Here is a 22,595-nt window from a genome sequence, read left to right as displayed (position 1 = left end):
GAATACCTCTAATTGCAATTGGAAGCATCTGTGTCATCATCACGTGACAATCATGAGACTTCATGCCAGTTAATTTCAAGTCTTTCATGTTTACTAGTCCCTTTATGTTGGCAGAGTAACCGGATGAAACTTTGATTCCATGCAAACACTTGCACATTGTAATTTTCTCCGCCTTGCTCAGATTGTAGCTAGCGCAGCCAAGATATTTGTTGCCTTCTTCCATATCTTCGGGATGTAGATCCTCTCTGAGTTTCAAACATATTAGGTCCTTCCGTGCTTGGAGTGTTTCCATTGTTTTGCCCAGTATGTCTAGTAACGTACTAATCAAGCTATCACACACGTTCTTCTCAATGTGTATGACATCAATTGCGTGTCGAACCACCAAATCTGGCCAATATGTTAAGTCATAAAAGATAGATTTCTTTTTAAACATAGGAGCTCTAAGAGTAGATTTTGGAATCGGTGTACTCCCACGTCCCTTTCCAAGGATAACCCTAAGTCCCTTTACCATGTCGTATACCTATCTTCTAGTGCGATGCTTAGGAGGTGATCGAGTCTCAACTTTCCCATCAAAATCTCTCCTGTTGCTACGATACGGGTGATCCTTACGAAGAAATTTACGATGACCTAGGTACACCATTTTTCGGCTGTTCTTCAGCCATAAGCTCTCTATTTAATCCAAGCAATGTACGCATGCACAGTACTATTTGACAGTCTGGCTTGCACGCATGCACAGTACTATTTGACAGTCTGGCTCGATATGTTGCCAAGGGTTGGACAATCTTGGATTGTTATGAACAGCATTGCGCGTAGGGTGAAATTCTCTTATTTGTATGCATCCCATACCTGTATACCATCGTTCCACAGTATTACAAGATCTTCCATTAATGATTTCAGGTAGACATCGATATCGTTGCCAGGTTGCCTCGGCCATGGTATCAGCACCGGCATCATAATGTACTTCCGCTTCATACACAACCAAGGAGGAAGGTTGTAGATACATAGAGTCACAAGCCAAGTGCTATGACTACTGCTTATGTTGCCGAATGGATTCATCTCATCTTTACTCAACCCAAATCTTATATTCCTCACATCTTCTGCAAAGGGCTTCTTGTATTTCCTATCGATGTTTCTCCACTATGTAGAATTAGTGGGGAGTCTCAGCATTCCATCATCCTTGCGCTCATCGGCGTGCCATCGCATCAGTTCGACATGCCTTTTGTTCGCGAATAAACGCTCCAAACGGGGGACTATAGGAAAATACCACATCACCTTCATGGGATTCCTTTTCTTCTTTCCTTCACCATCGATATCATCACCGTCACGCTTGTACTGTGCTGCACCACAGACGAGACATGCTTGCAAGTCTGCATGCTCTCCGTGATACAACATGCAATTGTTTGGACATGCTTGTATTTTCAGTACTTCTAACCCCAATGGGCACACAACCTGCTTGGCCTAGTACGTGTTTTCTAGCAGCCCATTTTTCTTTGGAAGCAATTTCTTCAAGAACAGTAACAACTCTGTGAAGCTTGTATCAGACCACCTGTTGCATACCTTCAATTGGAGCAGTGGTAGCACGATACGCAACTTTGTGTGCTCCTTCTCGCAGCTTGGGAACAACGGTGTTTTAAAGTCCTCTACCATACACTGGAACTTTTGAAACTCTCTTTCATTGGTGAAATTCCCTTCCCCATCGCGCAACATCTGCTCCAAATCATCGACGTTGTAATCGGCCAACATCTCCTCTAGATCATCATCGGCCAACATTTCTCCGGTAGGTGACATACCGATGTATTCATCGACCGGCATATCGGTGCACATGTCTTCGTCTTCTCTTCCAATGTATTGCCCTTCCTGTACGATCTCAGCTTCACCGTGCTCGGTCCAACGGGTATAGCCAGACATAAAGCCCCTTGGCATCAAGTGAGAATGTATCTACTGGGTAGTGGAGAACTGCTTCTTGTTCTCGCAATCGACGTATGGACAACACATGTATTGAGACTGTGTAGTTGACTTGTGCGCCGCGGCTGCTACCAGGAAACCCTCCATGCCATTCTTATACTCTGCGCTCACACGGCTCACATCGTACATCCATCTTTTGTCTATCTACAATTATATCATTATTATAAATCTAAATTCAAAATATGTACAAGATTTTACAATCACCAACAAATAAATTACCTTGCCATCTCGAGTTGGAGGAGCCACCTTTTGTATTCCTTCGCGTCCGCTTCCGATGAGTATTTGTTGATGCCATCCCTAGAAATTTTCTTTATTATTCAACCCCTGAAAAATGAAAAATAAATACACTCATACCTAAAGTTTCTATATTAGAGGTTGCTAATTAAATAAAATATAAAAAATACAACTGGATATTGCTACATACCTAAATATCAAAAATAAATATGCTAATACCTAAAGTTTCTATATTGTAGACTTCTAAATTTATTCATATGGTTCATTAGGATCAACTTTGAAGATTCGCCTATGTCTCTATAGGGATAAGATCAACTTTGGTTTTTCAGTAACATTTTGAGTTAAAATGCTAAATATAGGATTAACCTTGGGAATTTCAACTTACTTGAGCTCAAGAGGCTCCTGCTAGAAGCGTGCTTGCTATCGGGGAAAAATCCAGAGTTCACTTGCCCTAAAAAATGAAGAAAAAATAAATGAGCAAATGGAGAGGAAAGAAGAAATTTGGTTTCGATAGCTAGAGAGAGCTCATCTAGACCTCCTTCTTGATCAAAATTGAGCTTGAGTAGTGGGGGAATCAATGCGGGAGAAGGGATGAAGTGGTTGTTGCCATAGGAGATTTTGTGAGGGAGAGAGTTCTGAAATGACTCTATTAGTTCGAGGTAGAAGAAGGTGGGGAAGAGGAGGACATCATTGCCGGCTCATATAATCCGCCGGTAGTGATGTACATATATCACTGCCGATCAGTGGATTAAGTCGACAGCGATAAGGGTGCTGGGTATCACTGCCGGCTTAATCCATTAGCCGGCAGTGATGACCCTTATCACTACCGGTTCATAAGCCGCGATGCATCAATGACTTGGAGCCGCAGCTTGACCAACTTAGCAGCACTCACCGTATTGCAACCCTCCTTGCCATGACATTTAGATACACGTTCAAGTAATTCCCTTGCCTGAGCATCACCTGCCTTCCTCATGGAAACAACAAATTGAGCAGGATTAGACAGAAAAGAATTTACTTCATTTGGTGTTTTCTCTAGCAAACCCTCAAACTCTGAACGAGCCCATGTCAAGCAATGGTCAATATTGTGTGGAAAAGAATGGACTGTGCATAGTGGTGCCTGCTTATCTAGTGGATCTCTTGAAGCTCCATAATTTTCGTAAGTTGGTATTTGTGCAAAGTGTCTTACGAACACATTTTTTTTGTAAGTGTAATATATAATTTTGCCAAGTCAAAGTAGGTGTGCAATGTATTCATATTCTAAAAAATAAGTGCCGATCTGCCTGCTGCTATGCCCTGGCTGCACAACAGTGGACATCCCTGAAGCAAATGTCCCTAGGTGCATGCCCTGCCGCCGGTCACACAGGGGTGATGCATTCTTTTTAATGGTGGGTAATTTGTAAACAACTATAAGGATAGGGTACTTTGGACGTGTGGGGGCTCTAGGTTTGATCCAATGGCTATTGTTGCTATTGATGATTAGGGTCCAACAAATCGATAGTTAAATCTTTTGCTTTTTTTGTGAGAATTTCTAGAAGTTGGTTATGTCGATGAGTTAATTAACAAAAGTATGATACAACAGGCAACTTTTGATGGTGCTAGTAAGACAATATCTTTTCGTGTACATGATGGGGTGTTTGATCTCATCAATTTCCTGTCAAATGAGGAGCATTTTCTAACAATAATAGGTGGTCAACAGATCATCCCTCCAAACCTGCAAGGAAGAGGATCTCAGGCAGCTGACAACAATGAGCTTGTCCCATGTGAGGTCACTTGGTGTGCTCAAGGAATCTTTCAATTTGGTGCCGGCCCTTTGAACCTTTACAGTCTTGCGTGTTTTGGATTTAAGTGGTTGTTCGCAAGTGGAGAATCATCATTGCAAGGACATTTGCAATTTATTTGACCTGAGATATTTGAGTCGACTCTGTGAAACATCTATCACTGAGATCCTCAAAGAGATTAGGAATCTACAATTTTTGCAAGTACTAGACATTAATGTTACTCCCATACAAAAGATGCCTTCAACCTTTAATGGCTTACGACGGCTGCTGCGACTTCATGTTACGTACATGACAAAACTGCCAGATGGATTTGGAAATCTAAAGTCTCTACAAGAAGTTGAAGGGATAATCATTGTGTACTCTCCAAGCATGCTGCATGATCTGGGCAGATTGACCGCTCTGAGGGTCTTGGACATCTATTTTTGTGAGTGGAATGAGAACTGTGGGAAGGCTTTCATACAATGTCTATCTAACCTGGTCAGTCTCAAATCCCTAAAAACGCATGGCCCCATGGGCAACCAGGATTCCAGATGTGACAATTTATCTCCTGGGCCTCAACAACTCTGTTCCGTTGAGATGATGGCCATTACAGGTATTCTGCTGTTGGGGAATGGTCTCACAGGCCCTTTTCAGACATTGGGTCTAAGATCTCTCCGTCCACCGAAAACCAACCAAACTTAGTTGTCATGGATCCATTGTGTTGCAGGAACCCTTCGACGGCTCAAAGATAACATTTGGATGCTCGGCGCCGCAGAAGCGTCCCTACAGCTGGGACGAGTGAAGTCGTCATCATGTCTTCGGTGCCTGGTGGAAGGGCTTCACTTGGCGTCACGAAGGAAGAAATCGAGCAGGCACTGAAGGTGCTACCGAGTCAATGGCCGAAGCCTTCGCAGGGCCTTCAGATCAACTGAAGGGCTCCGCTCGGCGTGGCAAAGGAATCAATCGGATAGATGCTGAAGGTGATGCAAATTAAAGTCAACGGCCAGGAATGTGGCAGTTAGAGGGGTAATTTTGTAAAATATAACAGTGAACGATTGGTTACGGCCTATAAATAAGGTGTAACTGTAACTGATGGGACGAGTGATATTAATTCCAGTGAAGATTTCCCCATTTTGTGGCATTTTCCTTCAAGCCTCCGGATCTCTTCGAGATTCGACGGTCCATCTCTCTGTTCGGTAGAAGTAGTTTCCAACAGTTGGCGCCGTACGTGGGGATTGACATATTCTGAAGCCATGCCACCCAAAAAGAAGCCGAAAGGCATTGATATATCCACACATCATACACAATAGCTTGCGGGGGGTGACACGGTCACGACTACCACTCCAGCTGCGGCGCAACTGAACATCACTTCGATCAAGGCACTCAGAGAGGATCAACAAGAGCAAAATGATGTGACCGTGCTGGCCACTGAGAATGGCCGAGTTTGTGATGAGCCAACTCACCAAGAAGATGCAAACGCTTCGCTATGAAGGGTGGAGGCCAGCTTTTGTACACGTTTTGATGCTTCGACAGCAGGGAAGGACATTGCCCCTTGGTTAGAAGAATAGGAAGGCTCCGATGATCTCCAAGACTACGAATACGACGAAGAAGAAAAAACTAAAGCAGAAAGAAATGCACGGCCAGAAGTTGAAGACCTGGAGTGGCAAATAGCACAAAAGAAGCGCATGATGGATAGCTTAACAGTAAGTCAGAGGGCGGCTGAGTACCGTCGACGAGCTGACGAAGCCAGAATAACGCTGGAATAGTTGCAAGGCCAAATTAATGTACTGCAATAGGAGGGCGAGGACACTCAGTATACTAACACCCCTTTGTCTTTTAAGTAACATCGTAGGTTTATTATGCTTTGCCACAAAACTTGATGATATGAATGAGCGTGATGCTCCTAAATCAAATAGAACTGTTGCAAGTATTGATTCAACTAAAAACTCACCAAGCACAACTCCATGTGCATCTTGAGCTTCCTACGCGTGTATGTGGTTGACGCGAGCTCGTCCAAAGGACCGCTATGACCTTGCTAGTTGACTAGGAGCGTGTGAGGTTCCACGGCTGGCCCCAAACATCACGGGTTGGGGTTCATTCAACGCGAGCTCTTCTGAAGGACCATTGCGACCTTGCTGGCTAACTGGGAGCATGTGATGCTCCATGGATTGACTTAGACACCACGATCCGGGCTCCATTCAAAGTGTTGGACTAGATGGATGCTACTTGCTTGGCCTTGCGGGGGGGGGGGGGGGGGCAGTTGGCGATGAAGTACCCGGTCTCGCCACAGTTGAAACATGCCTTGCTTGGGTTGATCTCTTGGCCACCATTGTTTTGCTGAGTCTTGACATTGCACTAGCTGCGGTAGGAAGGGTTGGAATGATGTGAGGCAGAGGCTAGAGTCTTGAACTGCATGGTAGTCTGAGCCTTTTGCCTAGAGAAGGCAGGATGCTTAAACCTCTAAAATCTTTCTTGTTGCTGAGCCTTGTGAGCAGCAAACTTACGCTTCTTGTCCTAGTACAACTCTACGCTAGCTTCTCTAGCAGAATGATCTTGTTCATCAAGGTGTTGAAGTTTGGATAAATGTGGGGAGTCAGCTGAGCCTTCAAGTTGCTCTCTAACCCTTTCTTGAACCTGTTGTTTCTTCTTCTTAGTTGAGACTTCTTCTGGTGCATAGCAGAAAAGCTCAATAAACTTGTGAATGTACTCATTCGCACTCATGTTTCCTTGCTTCAATCTTGCACCATCAGCTTGAGCTTAGCCATCAACGCCCACGGTTCCCACCAAAAAACTTCTCAGGGACAAAGAATGGTCTTTGGGCATTCTTGTTACTATACCAGGCTAGAGTTGGTTTTCCTCTACATCCTCTCACCCCTCCGAACGTCAGGGCCAGAGAATGAAGGGGTACTGTTGGGGGAAAATAAACCAGCCTAAAAAACAATGGTTGAAGATTCCTATCAAAGGTCCCTTCAGAACCTTCGGTCTCTAAATCCTCAGTAGGAGGCCCAACTTCCGGAGGCTACGGACCCCTTCGGGCCACCTCTCCAGTACGTACGTGGCCTTCCCAAAAACTTGGAGCTATAGCAAGCCCCTTCGGAGTCTTCGACCCGGCACTATGAATATGATGTAGGTGATGTTGCTGTTGCACTAGTGACAAGTCGGAGAATATGCTACCAAGTTGGTGTTGTGGCCAATGCCGATCGAGTAAGTTCAAGCCTTGATGTGTGAGAGTTGTTGATTGTTTTTTTAGGAAAAAATTGGACCGCCATCGATTGTTGATGTAAGGCTGCTCTTTTTCATGGTGCCCTCTTGGGGCGTGCGAACACCACCTTTCTGGGAGGGATTATGGCAACGCGACTTGATCGGCACTATGAATATAATGGCAGGTGATGTTGTTGTTGCATCAGTGACAAGTCGGAGAAGATGCCGCCAAGTTGGTGCGTTGGCCAATGCCGATCGAGTAAGCCAAGTCTTGATGTGTTAGAGTTGTTGATTGTTTTTTTGAAAAAAAAATTGGACCGTCATCAATTGTTGATGCAAGGCTACTCTTTTGCAAGGTGCCCTCTTGGGGCATGCGCACGTCACCTACTAGCAAAGCGATTATGGTGACGCGACTTGACCGGCACTATGAATGTGATGGCAGGTGATGAGCTGCTGAGTTGGTGCAGTGGTCAATGCGAGTGAATTCAAGCCTTGATGTGTGTGAGATTTTGTTCATTTTTTTTTAAAAAAAAATTGGACCATCATCAATTGTTGATGCAAGCCTGCTTTTTTCATGGTGCCCTCTTGGGGGGCGTGCACGCCACGTGTCAGGGAGTGATTATGGCAACGCAACTTGACCAGAACTTGAATATGATAGCAGGTGATGTTGCTATTGTGTTAGTGACAAGTCAAACAAGATGCTGCCGAGTTGGTGTTGTGGCCAATGTCGATCGAGTAAGTTCCAGCCTTGATATGTGGGAGCAGTTGATTGTTTTTTTAAAAAAAAAATTGGACTGTCATCGATTGTTGATGCAAGGTTGCTCTTTTGCAAGGTGCCCTCTTGGGGCATGCGCACGTCACCTACTAGCAGAGCGATTATGGCGACGTGACTTGACCAATGCTATGAATGTGATGGCAAGTGATGAGCTCCTGAGTTGGTGTTGTGATCAATGCGAGTGAATTCAAGCCTTGATGTGTGTGAGATGTTGACCCTTTTTTTTAAAAAAAAATTGGACCACCATCGATTGTTGATGCAAGGCTGCTCTTTTTCATGGTGCCCTCCTGGGGGGCACGCACGCCACGTATCAGGGAGCGATTATGGCAACGCAACTTGACCGGCACTATGAATATGATGGCAGGTGATGTTGCTGTTGCATCAATGACAAGTCACAAAAGATGCTGCCGAGTTGGTGTTGTGGCCAATGCCGATCGAGTAAGTTCAAGCCTTGATGTGTGCGAGCAGTTGATTGTTTTTTTTTTTTTTGAAAAAAATGGATCATCATCAATTGTTGATGCAAGGCTGCTCTTTTGCAATGTGCTCTCTTGGGGCGTGTGCACGCCACCTAGTAGCAGAGCAATTATGGCGATGAGACTTGACCGGCGCTATGAATGTGATGGCAGGTGATGAGCCACCGAGTTGGTGTTGTGGCCAATGCAAGTGAATTCAAGCCTTGATGTGTGAGAGATGTTGAATTTTTTTAAAACAAATTTTTTGGACCGCCATCAATTGTTGATGCAAGGCTACTCTTTTTCATGGTGCCCTCTTCGGGTGCGCGCCCACCACCTATCAGGGAGCGATTATGGTAACGTGACTTGACCGGCACTATGAATATGATGGCAGATGATGTTGCTATTGAGTCAGTGACATGTTGGAGAAGATGCTGCCAAGTTGGTGTTGTGGTCAATGCCGATTGAGTAAGTTCAGGCCTTGATGTGTGAGAGTTGTTGATTGTTTTTTTTAGAAAAAATTGAACCACCATCGATTGTTGATGCAAGGATGCTCTTTTTCTTGGTCCCCTCTTGGGGTGCGCGCACGCCACCTACCAGCGGACCAATTATGGTGACGCGACTTGACCGGCACCGTGAATGTGATGGCAGGTGATGAGCTACCTAAGTTGGTGATGTGGCCAATGCCGATCAAGTAAGTTCCAACCTTGATGTGCGATAGTTGTTGATTGTTTTTTTAGAAAAAAATTAGACCGTCATCGATTGTTGATAAAAGGCTGTTCTTTTTCATGGTGCCCTCTTGGGATGCACACCACCACCTACTAGGGGAGCAATTATGGTGACGTGACTTGACTGGGATATGAATGTGATGGCAGGTGATGTTGTTGTTGCGTTAGTGAAAAGTCAGGGAAGATGCTACTATCTTGGTGATGTGGGTAATGCCAATCGAGTAAGTTCAAGCCTTGATGTGTGAGAGCTATTGATTGTTTTTTTAGAAAAAAAATTGGACCGCCATCAATTGTGCCCTCTTGGCCCACATGCCACCTACCAGCGCCTAGTGAAGCGATTATGGCGACGCGACTTGACCGGCACTGTAAATGTGATGGCAGATGATGTTGATGTTGCGTCAGTGACAAGTCGGAGAAGATGCTGCCGAGTTGGTACTATGGCCAATGTCGATCGAGTAAGTTCAAGCCTTGATGTGTGAGAGCTGTTGATTGTTTTTTAGAAAGAAAAAATTTGGACCGTCATCGATTGTTGATACAAGGCTGCTCTTTTTCATAGTGCCCCCTTGGGGCACTCGCACGTCACCTACTAGGGGAGTGATTATGGCGACACGACTTGATCGACACTGTGAATGTGATGGCAGATGATGTTGCTGTAGCATCAGCAACAAATCGAGGAAGATGCTGTTGAGTTGGTGCGCGCCATCTTTTGATCTCCCAATACTGAGATGACGCATTTAGGACTAGGCATTTTCATGCACAAATAACTGTGATGTGGGACTACCCCAAACTTGTTTAGCATCCCTCTTTCGAAGATGGCATTATATGGATAAGGCATGTAAAAAATATTGTAGATAATATTTTCTGTGCGAAAGTTAGACCCCTTGCCAAAAGAGGCGGTATTTCGATCTTACCCAAGGCGGTGATTGCTTTGCCACCGAAGCCTAGCAACGGAGATCCGGTTTGTTGTAGACTACTTCGCTGCATGCCCATCCTGTAGAAGGCATCCACGAAGATGACATCTGCCGAGCTGCAGCCGTCTATTAGGATCATGTGGACTTTGTTTCCTGAAATGTTAGCCGCGATGATGAAGGAATCTGTATGTGGGAACTCCAAGACCCTCATGTTTTCCTACGAGAAGGTGGTGGGGACATGAGACCACTTCGAATGGACCAAGACAGGGCTCAAGCCGACATGGTTAACCCTTCGGACATATTCTTTTCATTGCCTCTTGCACTCAGTTTCCTGACTGGAGCCACCAGTGATTGCCAACACCACATTCAATCCATGTGTTAGCATGTTTACCGACCTACTAGCTTCGGGTGGAGCTTTGATTGTAGGCCATGGCGAAGTGGGTGGAAGCAATGCTTGGAGACCTGCTGACTGGGCATAGGTTAGATTTGTTGAGGTCAAAGCTGCTGGGAAATATGGCTGTGTCGAAGTCATTGGTCGCCATTGAGAAGCAGAGGCCAAAGGGTTTGGCTCATGAGTCTGTCCCTGGCCTTGTTGAAATTGTCACACGTTGCTCGACCTGTATGGCGTGGCATGATGCACTATCCTCGTAGGAACGAAGGGTTGCTTTGCCAGGCCTCAGTTTTCTAGTTAGAATCAGGGGGAGCTCTGCCAAACAGCAGCTTTCAGCTTTTAGCTCTCTGAGTGGAATCCGTAGGAGTGATTATCTGAAATGAACTAAAAGTTGGAAAGCTGAAAAAAGCAGCTTCCCCTGATTCACTTCTCGCAGAGAATCACTTCCTCCATATATTTTATTTTAGAGAATCACTAGAGAATCACTTTCAGCCACAGAATCATTTCCTCTAGAGAATCACTCCTCGTAGAGAATTTGAATCAGGGAAAGCTCTACCAAACGGATCCTTAAACTTGGCAAAGTTAATCATTTTAAAATAAAATAAAATTGGCAAAGTTAGAAAAAAAAAAGCATGAACTGAGTGTTGTACAGTACTTAATTGAAAAATGGAAAAGTGAGTGCTTAGCTACTTAATTGAAAAATCAGATCATCCTTATGAATTACCACCTGTCGGAGGATAAACTCCTCAGGGATTACTCATGTACCAAAAGCATCTTTGGTGTTCTTTGTGTCGATGCTTTTGTATCGACATTCTGTTGGTACATGAGTAAGGATTTCTGTCACCTGATGATTTAATTCGTGTTTCGTGGCCAGTATTGTACTGATAGTTGAACTCATACACTCAGCCCATGTATGCTATATGTATGTGTTGGTACATAAGCATTAGTTGAACTGATCATGTTCCAATGAATATTCATCTTGTGTCAACTATGAATTCAGTAATATTTGATAATCAGATAATCAAGAAGTTGTCTTCCGCTTATCATTATTTACTGAAGAATGTGTCTTGTATCAACTATCAACTCAGTAATAATGTGATAATCAGGCAATCAGTAAGTTGTCTTCCCTTTACCATTATTTATTTATTTATTTATTTTCAGGGTCTTGTTCCACGGGCAAAGTCACAATTGTCACTTGGCGGCACCTTCTTTCTGGCATTTGGGCCCCTGATTCTTGTCACCGTTTCTCTCTTTGCTGTTTTATATGTGGTAAGCCCTTGCTAATCTCGCCTTTCTTGTGCTCACACATACTTATGGTCGATATGTGTTTTGCTCCTAATTTACTTGCATGTGTTACCTCACCGACCAATCCAATTATATGATTTAGCATGATTTAACGAACGCCTTTAGAATCGATATGAATTTGTATTCGTCATGCTACAGTTGGAGTGGAGGATACATATTGGTATCAAAATCAAACAAAGGAGTATGGGTTTCACTATGTTGAAAAATAGAAATCTAAAACGTTGTGAAACAAACGAATAACAACGACATGCATGTTCTTCAATTACTCAGAGTTTTTGCTTACTCATCTGGGATATGCAGATGTCACTAATCCTTGTATAAATTTGAATTGACCAAAGTGTTTGCGTCCTGGTTGACCTGGTTTTCTCATCGCAGTACTTTGGACCGACTTTTGTACATGATGCAAGCAAGACGCCGGTGTCGCCACCGCCGTACATTGATCCATATGAGCTACTGGAAGACGAGAGGCTCTCCCGGCCCTCCCCAGATGTGTTCTAAACCTGAATAGTGCAAGAACAAGTGCAGAAGTGATCATAAGAAATGATCAGACATAGTTCAATGTCCTCCGTTTTTTTTTTACTAGATATGTAGTTGTAAATGCAAAGATAGCTGTAGAGTGTTATAACCTCACATTTCCACATTGTATGTTTCATAAATCTCACGTCAAAATTCATGAGACGTCATTTTACTTTCTGCAACTACTTAAAACGTTAGAAGTGTAAAACTCTGAACGCAACCAAGGAATGTGCTATTGGGCTAAAAGCTAATGCAAGCAGTCAAATCGCACATGAAGCAACACTTAAGATTATTCACTAAAAAATGCTTTGGTCTTAAAAGAAAAGTTATGAAACCTAACATAGTAATATTTCTGAGAATTTACTAAACCCACTGGACAAGATCAAAAGATACACCATAAATGACCAAGTTACCCATGTCATCGCTCCTATCAACTGAAAATATAGATGAAAGAAGAAATGGAGGAAGGAGAAAAGAGCACAAAGCTTAAGATGCGAACACGCAAAAGAAGAAAAAAGAACATGTGTCAGTGAGTATATATGATACCATGAGAAGTTCAGAACACCGACATTTCTCATCTATTGGCACTCGAATATCGACAACACAAATGGCTGGTACTAGCATGCTGTAACCACCAAAAAAAACAAGCATACAACAACAGATACGCTCACGCACAAATAATCTACAGAATCAACGACAACATTGTCTAAAACCTGTAAAGATGCATGTGACTCAGCATGCGATCCAAGTAGGTCGCTCTTCGCATCCATTGTACATCTCGAGGTCTAGGCTGCTAGCGTAGTTTCTTTCGGTGGCTTCTTTTGCAAATGAGATGTGACGTAGTACATGTATTTGCTTCATGAATTGGTAACACTAGCTTCGCTGTAGTGTTTGTTGAGGGTTGGCCATGCAGCCTCCTCATCATCGCTGTATCTATTAACAAGAAAATCAGTGCAGTTTCTCTGGCAACCTCGATTATAAGGATTTCTGAAACGCCCATCAGGCCCACGAAGATATGAGTAGCGTGACTGATTTGCTGCCTCATTAGTTGTGATGTTCCGCGCTATCTGCAATAAATGGGTCAAGCATACATGTTATGAAAAGCTGGTGATGTACACATTGAAGCAAATATGCAGTAGTGTGGTTTAACTTCCATTTAACTACTCGCAAACTGGAGGCCAATGACATTGTTGAGTGATATGCGGTTTCACAGAAACATGCAAATGGTACCAAGGATTCAAATTGTACGAGGCACAAGATAAAAATCATATGCTCCTTTGCTATTCCCCACGTCGAAAGTGGCCAGACCACGAGACCATAATTAGATAATACAACATACAGATAAATAGAACTTTACTCTGGTAACCAGTGTTTTCCTAAGCTGTAAACGCTACACGGTCGGCCACCACTTGTTTAGCGTTTACGCTGTGTACACGGATTAAACGTTTTGTATACTGTAGCATAGTAGCAGCACCTCGGCGCGAACAGACGGGTTTCTAGCGGCACCTCGGAACGTCGCGGACGGACGACGTCGAGCGGCACCACCTGGAGTGGCACAACGCGTGACGTAGATGGCAGAGCGGTCACTGGATTGGAACAAAGCGGCAGCGCGGGTCACCGGATTGAAGAGCGGCAGCGGCGGCGGTGGGGGTAGAGAAAGGAGCGGCGGCGGCGTAACAAATGGAGAAAGGGGAACAGCTCCAACCCTAAAATCACACTATATACCACCGCAGATGTTCCGCATGCATGAAGGCGGCCAATTTTTCAGTCTCCCGCCATGGACTCCATCGCCTGGTCGCCCGCCAAGTTGCCTGTTTCGCCACACAGGCACGTGTAACTTCCGTGTCGTTTAGGCCATTTCGGCGTGTAAATGGGCTGGCTGTGTAATCCACTGATTATGCCCTAAACTGTGCCCTAAACTGTGTGGCAGCCTCTCGTGTAGCGTTTACACGCTGTGTACACGGCCATGTCGCCCGTTTAGGCGAATAGTGCTGGTAACCAAGGAATGTTTGTCAAACAAGTCATCGGGGAAAGAAATCATGCTGCAGTGCAGCCTACGCGATTGCTCCATGAGACAATTTACCTGTGCTGCTTGTGCTCCGGTCAGAATAAGAGCTCCAGTTAATAAAAACACATCCATAAACATGAACAATACAGCACCGGGATGCTTTGTCACCATGAAGTGTATCCACGACTCAGAAGATGAGAGTATAATGGGCTCTGTCCAAAGTCCTGACATTAAATGTCCTTGACTTGTTAGTATATTGAAGCGATGGAAAAGAAGCTTATTTACAAGATCTCCTTACTGTGGAATCCGACAGCAGCACCAAGAAAGGATGTGGTCGTCCCCATACAAAGGAACACGAAAAAGTCCCACTTATTTCGCTGGAAGTAAAACAAATATTTGTTATGTGGAAACCATCAGAGCTGCACGCATAATAAAATTGAATATAAACATGTATGTCCATCGTGATGAGGTTCAAAAAAGACAGTATCAATACTTATTACAGTCAGATTTCAAAAAGAAATCCTTGTCATAGCTTTTTATGTCACTACGTCTATATACAATCATATACTCTCTTAGTGATAAGCATCATATTCTTCCAAAGAGCAAAATTAGTGTCCAGTTTAGTAAAAGTAATGTTCAGAGAACATCTCCTAGTAGAATTGGAACAGCAAAACAGGCATTTTTACATATTTTGCTAAAGATTAGTAGACTCATATGAACCTTTGCCTATTACAGCAGGAACCGTATAATAGGAAGTTCTGTTCTGGTATTTGATAGAAACTAAATTGAGAAAACTTTAACCAGCAGTTCACAACCTAAGACAATTCCAGGGGTGTAAATTACAAAAAAAAAATATCTTTCATATATGAAATATGCATAACCACATCTTACCTTCCCAACACAGTTTGATATCCATGGGCAATGATGGTCAAACTGCTCAACACAATGCTTACAAGTTGGACAATGTTTGGAGCGCAAAGGGCGAATTATCTAGTAAGTAAAGTTAACCGTTCAGTAACAATGATACATAGCGGGAATTTACAACATAAAAAAGAACAGATAATAGGAGAAGCACATGTATATATGGTTACATGTTCTGCTCAAAAACAGAGTGCCATCTCCACATGAACAATACAACCACAATATTAAAGAAAAAAAGGGAGAAAGAAATCACAGAATTGAAAAATAATAATGAAGAGTTTTTTTCCTAATACCTTGCAAGTAGGGCATAGCTGAGACCAATTGCCTGTCCAAGTAGAGGAATTGTTAAGATCAATCTCCATAAGTGGTTCCTGTAAATAAAGCAATAATGAGCATATTTGTCATACTGACGAAAAATCCCTGACTATATGACTTTATTTAGTTTCACAACCCATATGATGTTATTATCAGTGTCCAATGTTCACTAGAGAAGCTCAGTTGCCCACACTGACAAAAGATGACTGAAAATAGGCCTTTTAACTGCACAGTTTCATCTACTGTACTGTAGCATGGTCTAGTTGTACCAACTACAAACTGAAGTACCAAGTTTTAACTCTTCCTATAAATCACACATGGCAAGATTGTATAAATATTGATGCAAGGCATTTCCTTGAAGTGCATGTGTAGAAAAATATGCTTTGAACAACAATGGTTGAACACTTTTACCTTCGGATCAAGTCGCTTGGTATTTGCCTTGATGTAGCCAGGATTTTTTCTGTCGAAATACCAAAAGATCACGAACGTTAAGCAGGGAGCAGGAGACGGATAATATGCTGAGAACAAAATAATCTGACCATCCTTAAAAGTAAATGTTGAGACAAAAACTAAAAAAATGGAGATTTCCACACTAGCAAGCATTTACGAAATACGTGTTCTCAGAAGATTGCAAAAGGTGCACATAAATGGTCTAGTAAACAAACATATAACATAAGCTACCTGCTAACTCTGTAGAACATTACTTGTGATGCAAAGAAAAAAGATATAGCAGCCCAAGACCAAAGACCAGTAGCAGCAGTAATCCTTGAAAAATTAGGTGCTGCAGAGATTATTTATAATCAGGTCAGATGATAAACAAAGGTCTATAATTCTAACATAAACAACAAAGACTCACAAACAATGCTCACCAAAAATAATCGAGTTCAGGAAAAGGATGAGGCAGACGACCAGATAACCAAACATGATAGGAGCATATCCAATTTTGCTCGACCTCCCAGAGCAGTACTTGTCTTCAAAGCTTACTTTTGTAGCATTAGACTACAAGCAGAGAAATGCTTCGTTAGTGGAGTTGAAAAGATCAGTATGCACATGCAACTGAACAAGTATTTGGACAATAAACTACAAAATAAAGGAGAAAAGAAATTAGAAAAATAGGAATAAGAATAAATGTGAGTACGACAATAACAGTATATGCTAACATAGGTGTTATTGCAACCATATACAACAGCACACACCTAGATAACACAGTAGCGTATGAGCAGACTGATAAGGAGCATGTAGTGAAATTTCTCAGGCGGGAAAAAAAAAACAGGCTAGTTCTTAATAGTTAAATAAGAATGCCAGGGGAAACCGTACAAGGATATAGGAAAGATGCCGATGACCTTTGTCTGCTGAAAGTTGGACAGGAGTATACCCACCGCTATCCTTTAGTGTGAGTTCTTCCTTGGTACCAGCATGTACAAGAACAGTGCAAACCTCCAAATTTCCTCTTATAGCAGCCCAGTGTAAAGGGGTACAACCTGCATGGCATCACAAAAGGAGCTTAAATATTCTATAACAAGTTAACAACTTAGCTGCCTAGGTGAAAATATGAGAAACATCAACATCTACATTCACAACCATCCCTAGTTTTCAGAGGAAAATAGTTAATCCATCCTACATTTTTGTTTTTCATTAGGATGAAAGCAAACTAGACAATAAAAAATCGTCTACATTTTAGCACAGTTTGGCAAACAGTGATCCTGTCAAATACATGTTGCTCTTATTATTCTTAGCACAATATAAACATTTCAACAAAAGAAGAGAATTATGAAGTAGCTAAGACATGCAATTAAATAACAGTGAAAAAAAAGGACTGCCATGGGAAGGGTACCATTTTTGTCTTGCCTCACTTGATTAGCATCCATAAACAGCAGTAACCTAATTGCATCTGCACTACCCTTGTAGGCAGCCCTGTATATGTTAAAGAACTTATAAGGTCACAGAAGTCAGGTTATCAACTGACTCTTCAGGACTGTGATGGAGATACAGAAGCTTCATTTAACAAACTTCATACTTCTCTCACTTTGGAACCACTAATATTGGTGATTCACTGATTTGTAGGAGAACACCTTATACGTGATTCTTAGACAAAATGAGAAATCACCAAAGCAGAGACAACAAATGATTTTATGTACAATATATACTACAGAACAAGTATGTAACAGACGTTTATCATTTTGAGGTTGCTCAAGCTTAAATACTGCGATTCATTTTTCAGTGGTGGTGTACCATAGTGACTGTTAATTTACTTGATACCAATAGGTGAACAAATATTAAAAAGAATCAAACGACACCATATCATATGCATACACTATAGATAATATATAATAAATTCATTTACTTGCATGAAAAATTTGAGACAACGTTTCGGACAGAATATATAAATTCATAATATAACGTATTTTGTGTCTTCCTGGTGCCAACGATATGTAAAAAAGGGAAAGCATGCATTTGGAGAGTAGAGTATTCTCCATGTTCATGTACCAGTGCAATGGGCTCCTCCTGTCATTGTCCAAAGCATCAAAGTCTGCAGCGTACTTTGAGATAATGTGATGTAAGAATGATGTTTGGCCATACTGAGCTGCAACATGGACTGCCTGACATAATAGTCAAAAGGATGAATAGTCAAACAGAAGATCTCACTCGCTCCACACAAAGGTAAACATAAAGGGGCATTAGGCTGTGACAGGGTCACAGGGACAGAACTTATATTGCTTTTCAGCATTGTAACTCCAAAAGGAGGGCTGAAAAGCTTCCAACAAGACAAGCTATCAAGCCTAAAAGGAAATCCCCAGAAGTTGCACTGTAAAAACTGCCAAACGGGTTTCCAATGAAGCAAGTAATGCTTGCCCAGCAGCACACGCAACAGAACTAATCTGTACTGGCTCCTATTGCATATGATTTGTTATTAGCAAACAAAGGGGGTTCTAGCAGGAATGAGCAAGACATGTATTTTTCAAAATTAAATTGAGATGACAGATTTTCTAGATTGCCAATCTCATTCCTAGTTATGTACAAACAGATAGTAGCTCATGAATATCTGTTGTAATCTATGTTGAAACACACAAACTGTACGGCAGACCTGCCGGACCAGATGATAATCAACAGTCAACACGGATCCTACATTTTCAATGGTCAAACAATCGTTCCAAAGACATCACACAGACTATCGGAAAAAGCAATCGGTTTTCTGATATCCTCACCAATCAAACACTAAACCCAACAGCAAAGCAAAGCGCAACAAGAGGAAAATTCCCGGGAAGACAAAGGTACCGCATTACCCGGTAGCCATTGACGTCGGCCGCCTCAAGCCTCGCGCCGTTATCCAACAGCACGTCCGCCACGGCCGTCGCCCCACGCACCGCCGCCCAGTGCAGCGCGGTCTGGTGCGCGTGGTCCGTCGCGTTCACGTCGCCCCCGTGCTGCGCAGACCAAACTCATCAGCGAAGCAGAGAGGGTGGGGGGACGGATCCCAATTTTCTCAAATCAGCACCGGATTGAAGCCAGCGAAGAGCAAACAAGCAGAACAGCAGCATCAAGGCGAGGCGAGCCTAACCGACCTCGATGATGTAGAGCGCGACGTGGGCGTAGTTGTTGAGCGCGGCCCACTGGAGCGCGTGGTAGCCGTTGCCGTCGGGCTCCCTCAGCGTGGCTGCGGCACCTCCATGCTCCACGAAGCCCCGCAGCCGCTCCAGGTCCCCGTACGCCGCCGCCGAGTACGCGTCCACCACGGGGTCCGGCTCCGCGGCCCCGCCCTGCCCCCGCCGCCGCTCCTCCTCCTCATCCCGGCTAGCACCGCCGTCGGACACCACCTCGATCTCCGCCATGGCCCGGACGGAGGAAGCGAGGGGAGGGGAAGGGGGCTAGGGTTCTGGGGCCGGGTGGGCGAGCTGGCTAGCTGGGTCACGATTTCTTCGAGGTGAACGCGAGTGCGATGGTGGCGGGTGGTTCCGGGGGTTGACGAGCGGCGGAAGATTTGGTTGGGAATGGCGACCACCGACAAGGCGACAGCCGCCGGTGACGCCAGGGTCCGGAATCCGGAGTAGTTGGGGTCGGAGACTTGGAGTGGGGTGGGGGTGCTTGGAGGCTCTGAGCCGTCCGATGGCGGATCGGACGGTTGGTATTCAGGGTGAGATGGAAAGGGTCCTAGGCTCCTAGCCGGTTTGTTGGACTTGTGCTTTGGCTCGTCGGAGCTTGCAATGCGCTAGGTGGGTGCAGGGTTTTAAAATCCGACAATTCCCGGTAATCGATCTTACCGCTCTTAATCGATTTCGAAATACACACGGTTATCATATTTAAGTTTAAAAAATTTAAATCGGATTTTAAAAAAAATAAAATATTCTAGAAAAAATTCTATAAAAAACTAGAGGCAGTTCTAAGACTATTTGTGAAAACAAATTTTACAAAAATAACATTTACATAAGAAATATGTGTTCAAGTATTGTAACAATGAAAAAATGCTGAAAAAACAAAAAGGCCAAAACGGAACGAATACACAGTATAAACGGTCCGTTTCGACCCAACTTAATGGGATAAGACTTCCTGGCTTATCCACTTCGCCCACAGCAAAAACCCATGTTCATCGCTTCGGCCACAACAAAAACATCACCTTCGTCGCGAGCTCTGTCAAATTCGCCTCGTAGCCGAGGCATTCCGGAGGAGAAAAGTCAGAAATCGGTTGAGAGAAGGTGGTAATCGAGCGCATCATGGGGAAGTTCGTGCGTCTGGCAACCGAGCGCATTGCAACGGTGACCAAGGCTGTGTGAGCGGTAAGTCGTTAAAACCGAGTGATTTCTTGCTTAAATAGTGTGGTTTGGCGTCGATGCGGTCGATTTATCGTACGATTCGCTCGGTTATCGGCTGGATGCGGTCGGTTTTAAACTATGTGCGCTCGGTTGGTATGTGTTATGCTTGGTTAGGGTTAGTTCAAAGTGGTTAGTGTTGGTTAGGGTTCGTTTTTAAGTTGTTAGGGTTGGTTGGTAGCGCTGGTTAGCGTCCAGTACTTAGTTTGGGTAAATATTTACTCGTTGTAGGAATTTGTGGAGTGTTAATATGATGATATATGTTGTTGTGCAGTAATCGATGACGGATAGAGATGTGGTGTGGTCCATAGGGACAATTTGGCTCTGGGGTTTATGTGCAATTATTGCAATAAGGAAAAGAAAGGCGGTTGTGCCACAAGGTCGAAAGAATATTTGGCAGGACACGGATCGAATGTTATACATTGTGATAGCGTACCTCCAGATGTGCGTGATTACTTCAGGCATAAGCTAGATAGGGCAAGAGATAAGAGAAAGGGAAGGTCTGAGGAGAGGCTTTGGAGGCAAGAGTCAGTAAGAGTTCAGATATATTTGACAAGCGATAATAAGAAGACGGAAGAGGAACATGTGCAGCATGCCATGGCTCAGTCTAGAGAGGAGGACGAGTTCAGTAGGGGGGCAAATAAGTCCTACAAGCATGGAGGTGGTACTGGAAGTGTCAAAGGTGGCAATGTGTTAAAGAGGATGCTTAGGAGGGCATCTTCAACTAGGGAGCCACTACTAAGTGTCAAGGATTACAATGTTGATGTAACAAAAGCCCATGTGTAGAAGAGGATTGACACCGGGTCATAGAGTGCGAAGGGAAAGAATTATCCCATTCAGACCGCAGGAATGGTCTTATTCCTTTTCCTATTCTTCTTCTTCTCCAAATTATTTAGGGCTTTCCTAAAGAGCTCTAGACCATCTCCTCGGTACTTTTAAAACACGTTTAATTTAATAGACAAACGTGTAGAAACAAATGCTATGATGATTATGCATGTTACATAATTAATGTTTTGGGATGTGACATGCATAAGCCTCAAAAGGGGGTTTTGGCACATCATCCATGAGGTATACAATAAAGTCATCACCAAAGGTTTTCAAAACCCTTTTTCTCTTGCTCCTACGTGGAGCATCCGTGACTAGATTGTTGTGCTCCTTAGAAACCTCTCGTATATATGGTGTGTTTTCAATTAGTTCAGAGGGAGGAGAGTCAAGATTATTGTTGTTCTCAGGTTGGTTGTTCACAGTTTCTGATGTACTACCCGCTAGTCTCATTGGAAAGATATCCTCAAAGAAAGAAGCATCCTTAGACTCCATTATTGTATTAACAATAATCTCAGGAGTTTCATATTTGAATATTAAGAATCTATAGGTAGGACTGTTCTGAACATATCCTAATAACATGCAGTCGACTGTTCTCGGCCCGAGTTTCCTCTTTTTCTACTTCGATATGTTGACTTTCGCCAAGCACCCTCACGTTCGTAAAAAACTAACACTGGGTTTTCTCCTCCTCCATCCCTCATATGGAGTACTCTCACACATTTTGGTGATTACTCTATTAAGGATGAAGTTTGCAGTCAAGATTGCTTCCCATCACCACGTCTTAGGCATACCAGCACTGTCCAACATGGCATTCACCAAACCTATTAGTGTCCAATTTTTCCTCTTAGCTACCCGTTTGATTGAGGTGACTAAGGTGATGTAAATTCATGGATAATCCCATATTTAGAACAAAAATTAGAAGATTCATTAGAGGTATACTCTCCTTCTTGATCGTCCTTAAGTCTTTTAATTTTCTTCTCTAATTGGTTCTCAACCTCTGCCTTATACATCTTAAAATAGCTCAATACTTCATCCTTAGATTTCAACAAATACACATAACAATATCATGTTGCATCATCAATAAAAGTAAGAAAATATTTTTTCCTCATTTAGTTAAAACTCCATTCATCTCACACAAATTAGAATGAATCAGATCTAATGGTGCCAAAATTTTCTCCACCTCTAGCCCCTTGAAAGATTTTTGAGGCTGTTTAGCTTGCACACAAGATTGGCACTTAGAATCTTCGACTATTTCACATTTTGGAATTAACTCTAGCCTGGACATTCTAGTAACAATATCAAAACCAATATGACAAAACCGCGAATGCCATATATTGGCCGCACTTTTATTCAAACCAGTAGCAACATTAAGATTATAACAATAATCCATAATACTTAGGTGGAATAAGCCTCCGTTCTCATAGCCTTTTCCCATAAAGGTCCCAAATTTAGACGTTACAATTTTATTTGACTCAAACACTAGCTTATA

General features: G+C 43.1%; 2 protein-coding genes across 5 annotated transcripts; one reads left to right on the top strand and one right to left on the bottom strand.

Annotated features, from left to right (window-relative positions):
* The first annotated feature begins 10,452 nt into the window (after positions 1-10,452).
* LOC133886440 (uncharacterized) lies at positions 10,453-12,217 on the top strand. The gene is made up of 3 exons (XM_062326146.1): positions 10,453-10,623; positions 11,576-11,683; positions 12,095-12,217. The coding sequence occupies exons 1-3, from the start codon at positions 10,453-10,455 to the stop codon at positions 12,215-12,217; spliced, it is 402 nt and encodes a 133-aa protein (XP_062182130.1).
* A 571-nt stretch (positions 12,218-12,788) lies between these two features.
* LOC133886873 (probable protein S-acyltransferase 23) lies at positions 12,789-19,540 on the bottom strand. 4 transcript variants are annotated; one of them, XM_062326768.1, is made up of 13 exons: positions 19,043-19,540; positions 18,764-18,904; positions 17,967-18,079; positions 17,314-17,393; positions 16,797-16,960; positions 16,349-16,478; positions 16,161-16,260; positions 15,891-15,939; positions 15,458-15,535; positions 15,135-15,233; positions 14,542-14,620; positions 14,319-14,467; positions 12,789-13,302 (listed from the first exon to the last, which is right to left on the bottom strand). In XM_062326768.1, exons 1-13 carry the CDS (start codon positions 19,307-19,309, stop codon positions 13,093-13,095), a joined length of 1,659 nt encoding a protein of 552 aa, XP_062182752.1. In that variant the 5' UTR covers positions 19,310-19,540; the 3' UTR covers positions 12,789-13,092. The 4 variants fall into 4 exon arrangements, with proteins under 4 accessions (XP_062182752.1, XP_062182754.1, XP_062182753.1 ...); XM_062326770.1 differs by lacking the exon at positions 15,135-15,233; XM_062326769.1 differs by lacking the exon at positions 17,314-17,393 and having other exon boundaries at positions 17,967-18,075.
* Positions 19,541-22,595: the final 3,055 nt, after the last annotated feature.

The sequence above is a fragment of the Phragmites australis genome, chromosome 12, assembly GCF_958298935.1.
Source record: "Phragmites australis chromosome 12, lpPhrAust1.1, whole genome shotgun sequence".
Classification (NCBI taxonomy): Eukaryota; Viridiplantae; Streptophyta; class Magnoliopsida; order Poales; family Poaceae; genus Phragmites; species Phragmites australis.
Note: the sequence above shows the minus strand (reverse complement) of the source record. Positions and strands in the feature narration are given on the sequence as shown.

What these genes read in the sequence shown, in the direction of transcription:
- LOC133886440 (XM_062326146.1), top strand. Translation starts at nt 10,453, where the DNA reads ATGGCGAAGTGGGTGGAAGCAATGCTTGGAGACCTGCTGACTGGGCAT. An exon ending in TCCCTGGCCTTGTTGAAATT is followed by an intron (nt 10,624 to 11,575) that starts GTCACACGTTGC and finishes ATTTATTTTCAG; the next exon opens with GGTCTTGTTCCACGGGCAAA. An exon ending in TCTTTGCTGTTTTATATGTG is followed by an intron (nt 11,684 to 12,094) that starts GTAAGCCCTTGC and finishes TTCTCATCGCAG; the next exon opens with TACTTTGGACCGACTTTTGT.
- LOC133886873 (XM_062326768.1), bottom strand. Translation starts at nt 19,309, where the DNA reads ATGGCGGAGATCGAGGTGGTGTCCGACGGCGGTGCTAGCCGGGATGAG. An exon ending in AGGAGGAGCCCATTGCACTG is followed by an intron (nt 17,394 to 17,966) that starts GTACATGAACAT and finishes TAACATATACAG; the next exon opens with GGCTGCCTACAAGGGTAGTG. An exon ending in CCAAGCGACTTGATCCGAAG is followed by an intron (nt 15,536 to 15,890) that starts GTAAAAGTGTTC and finishes CTTTATTTACAG; the next exon opens with GAACCACTTATGGAGATTGA.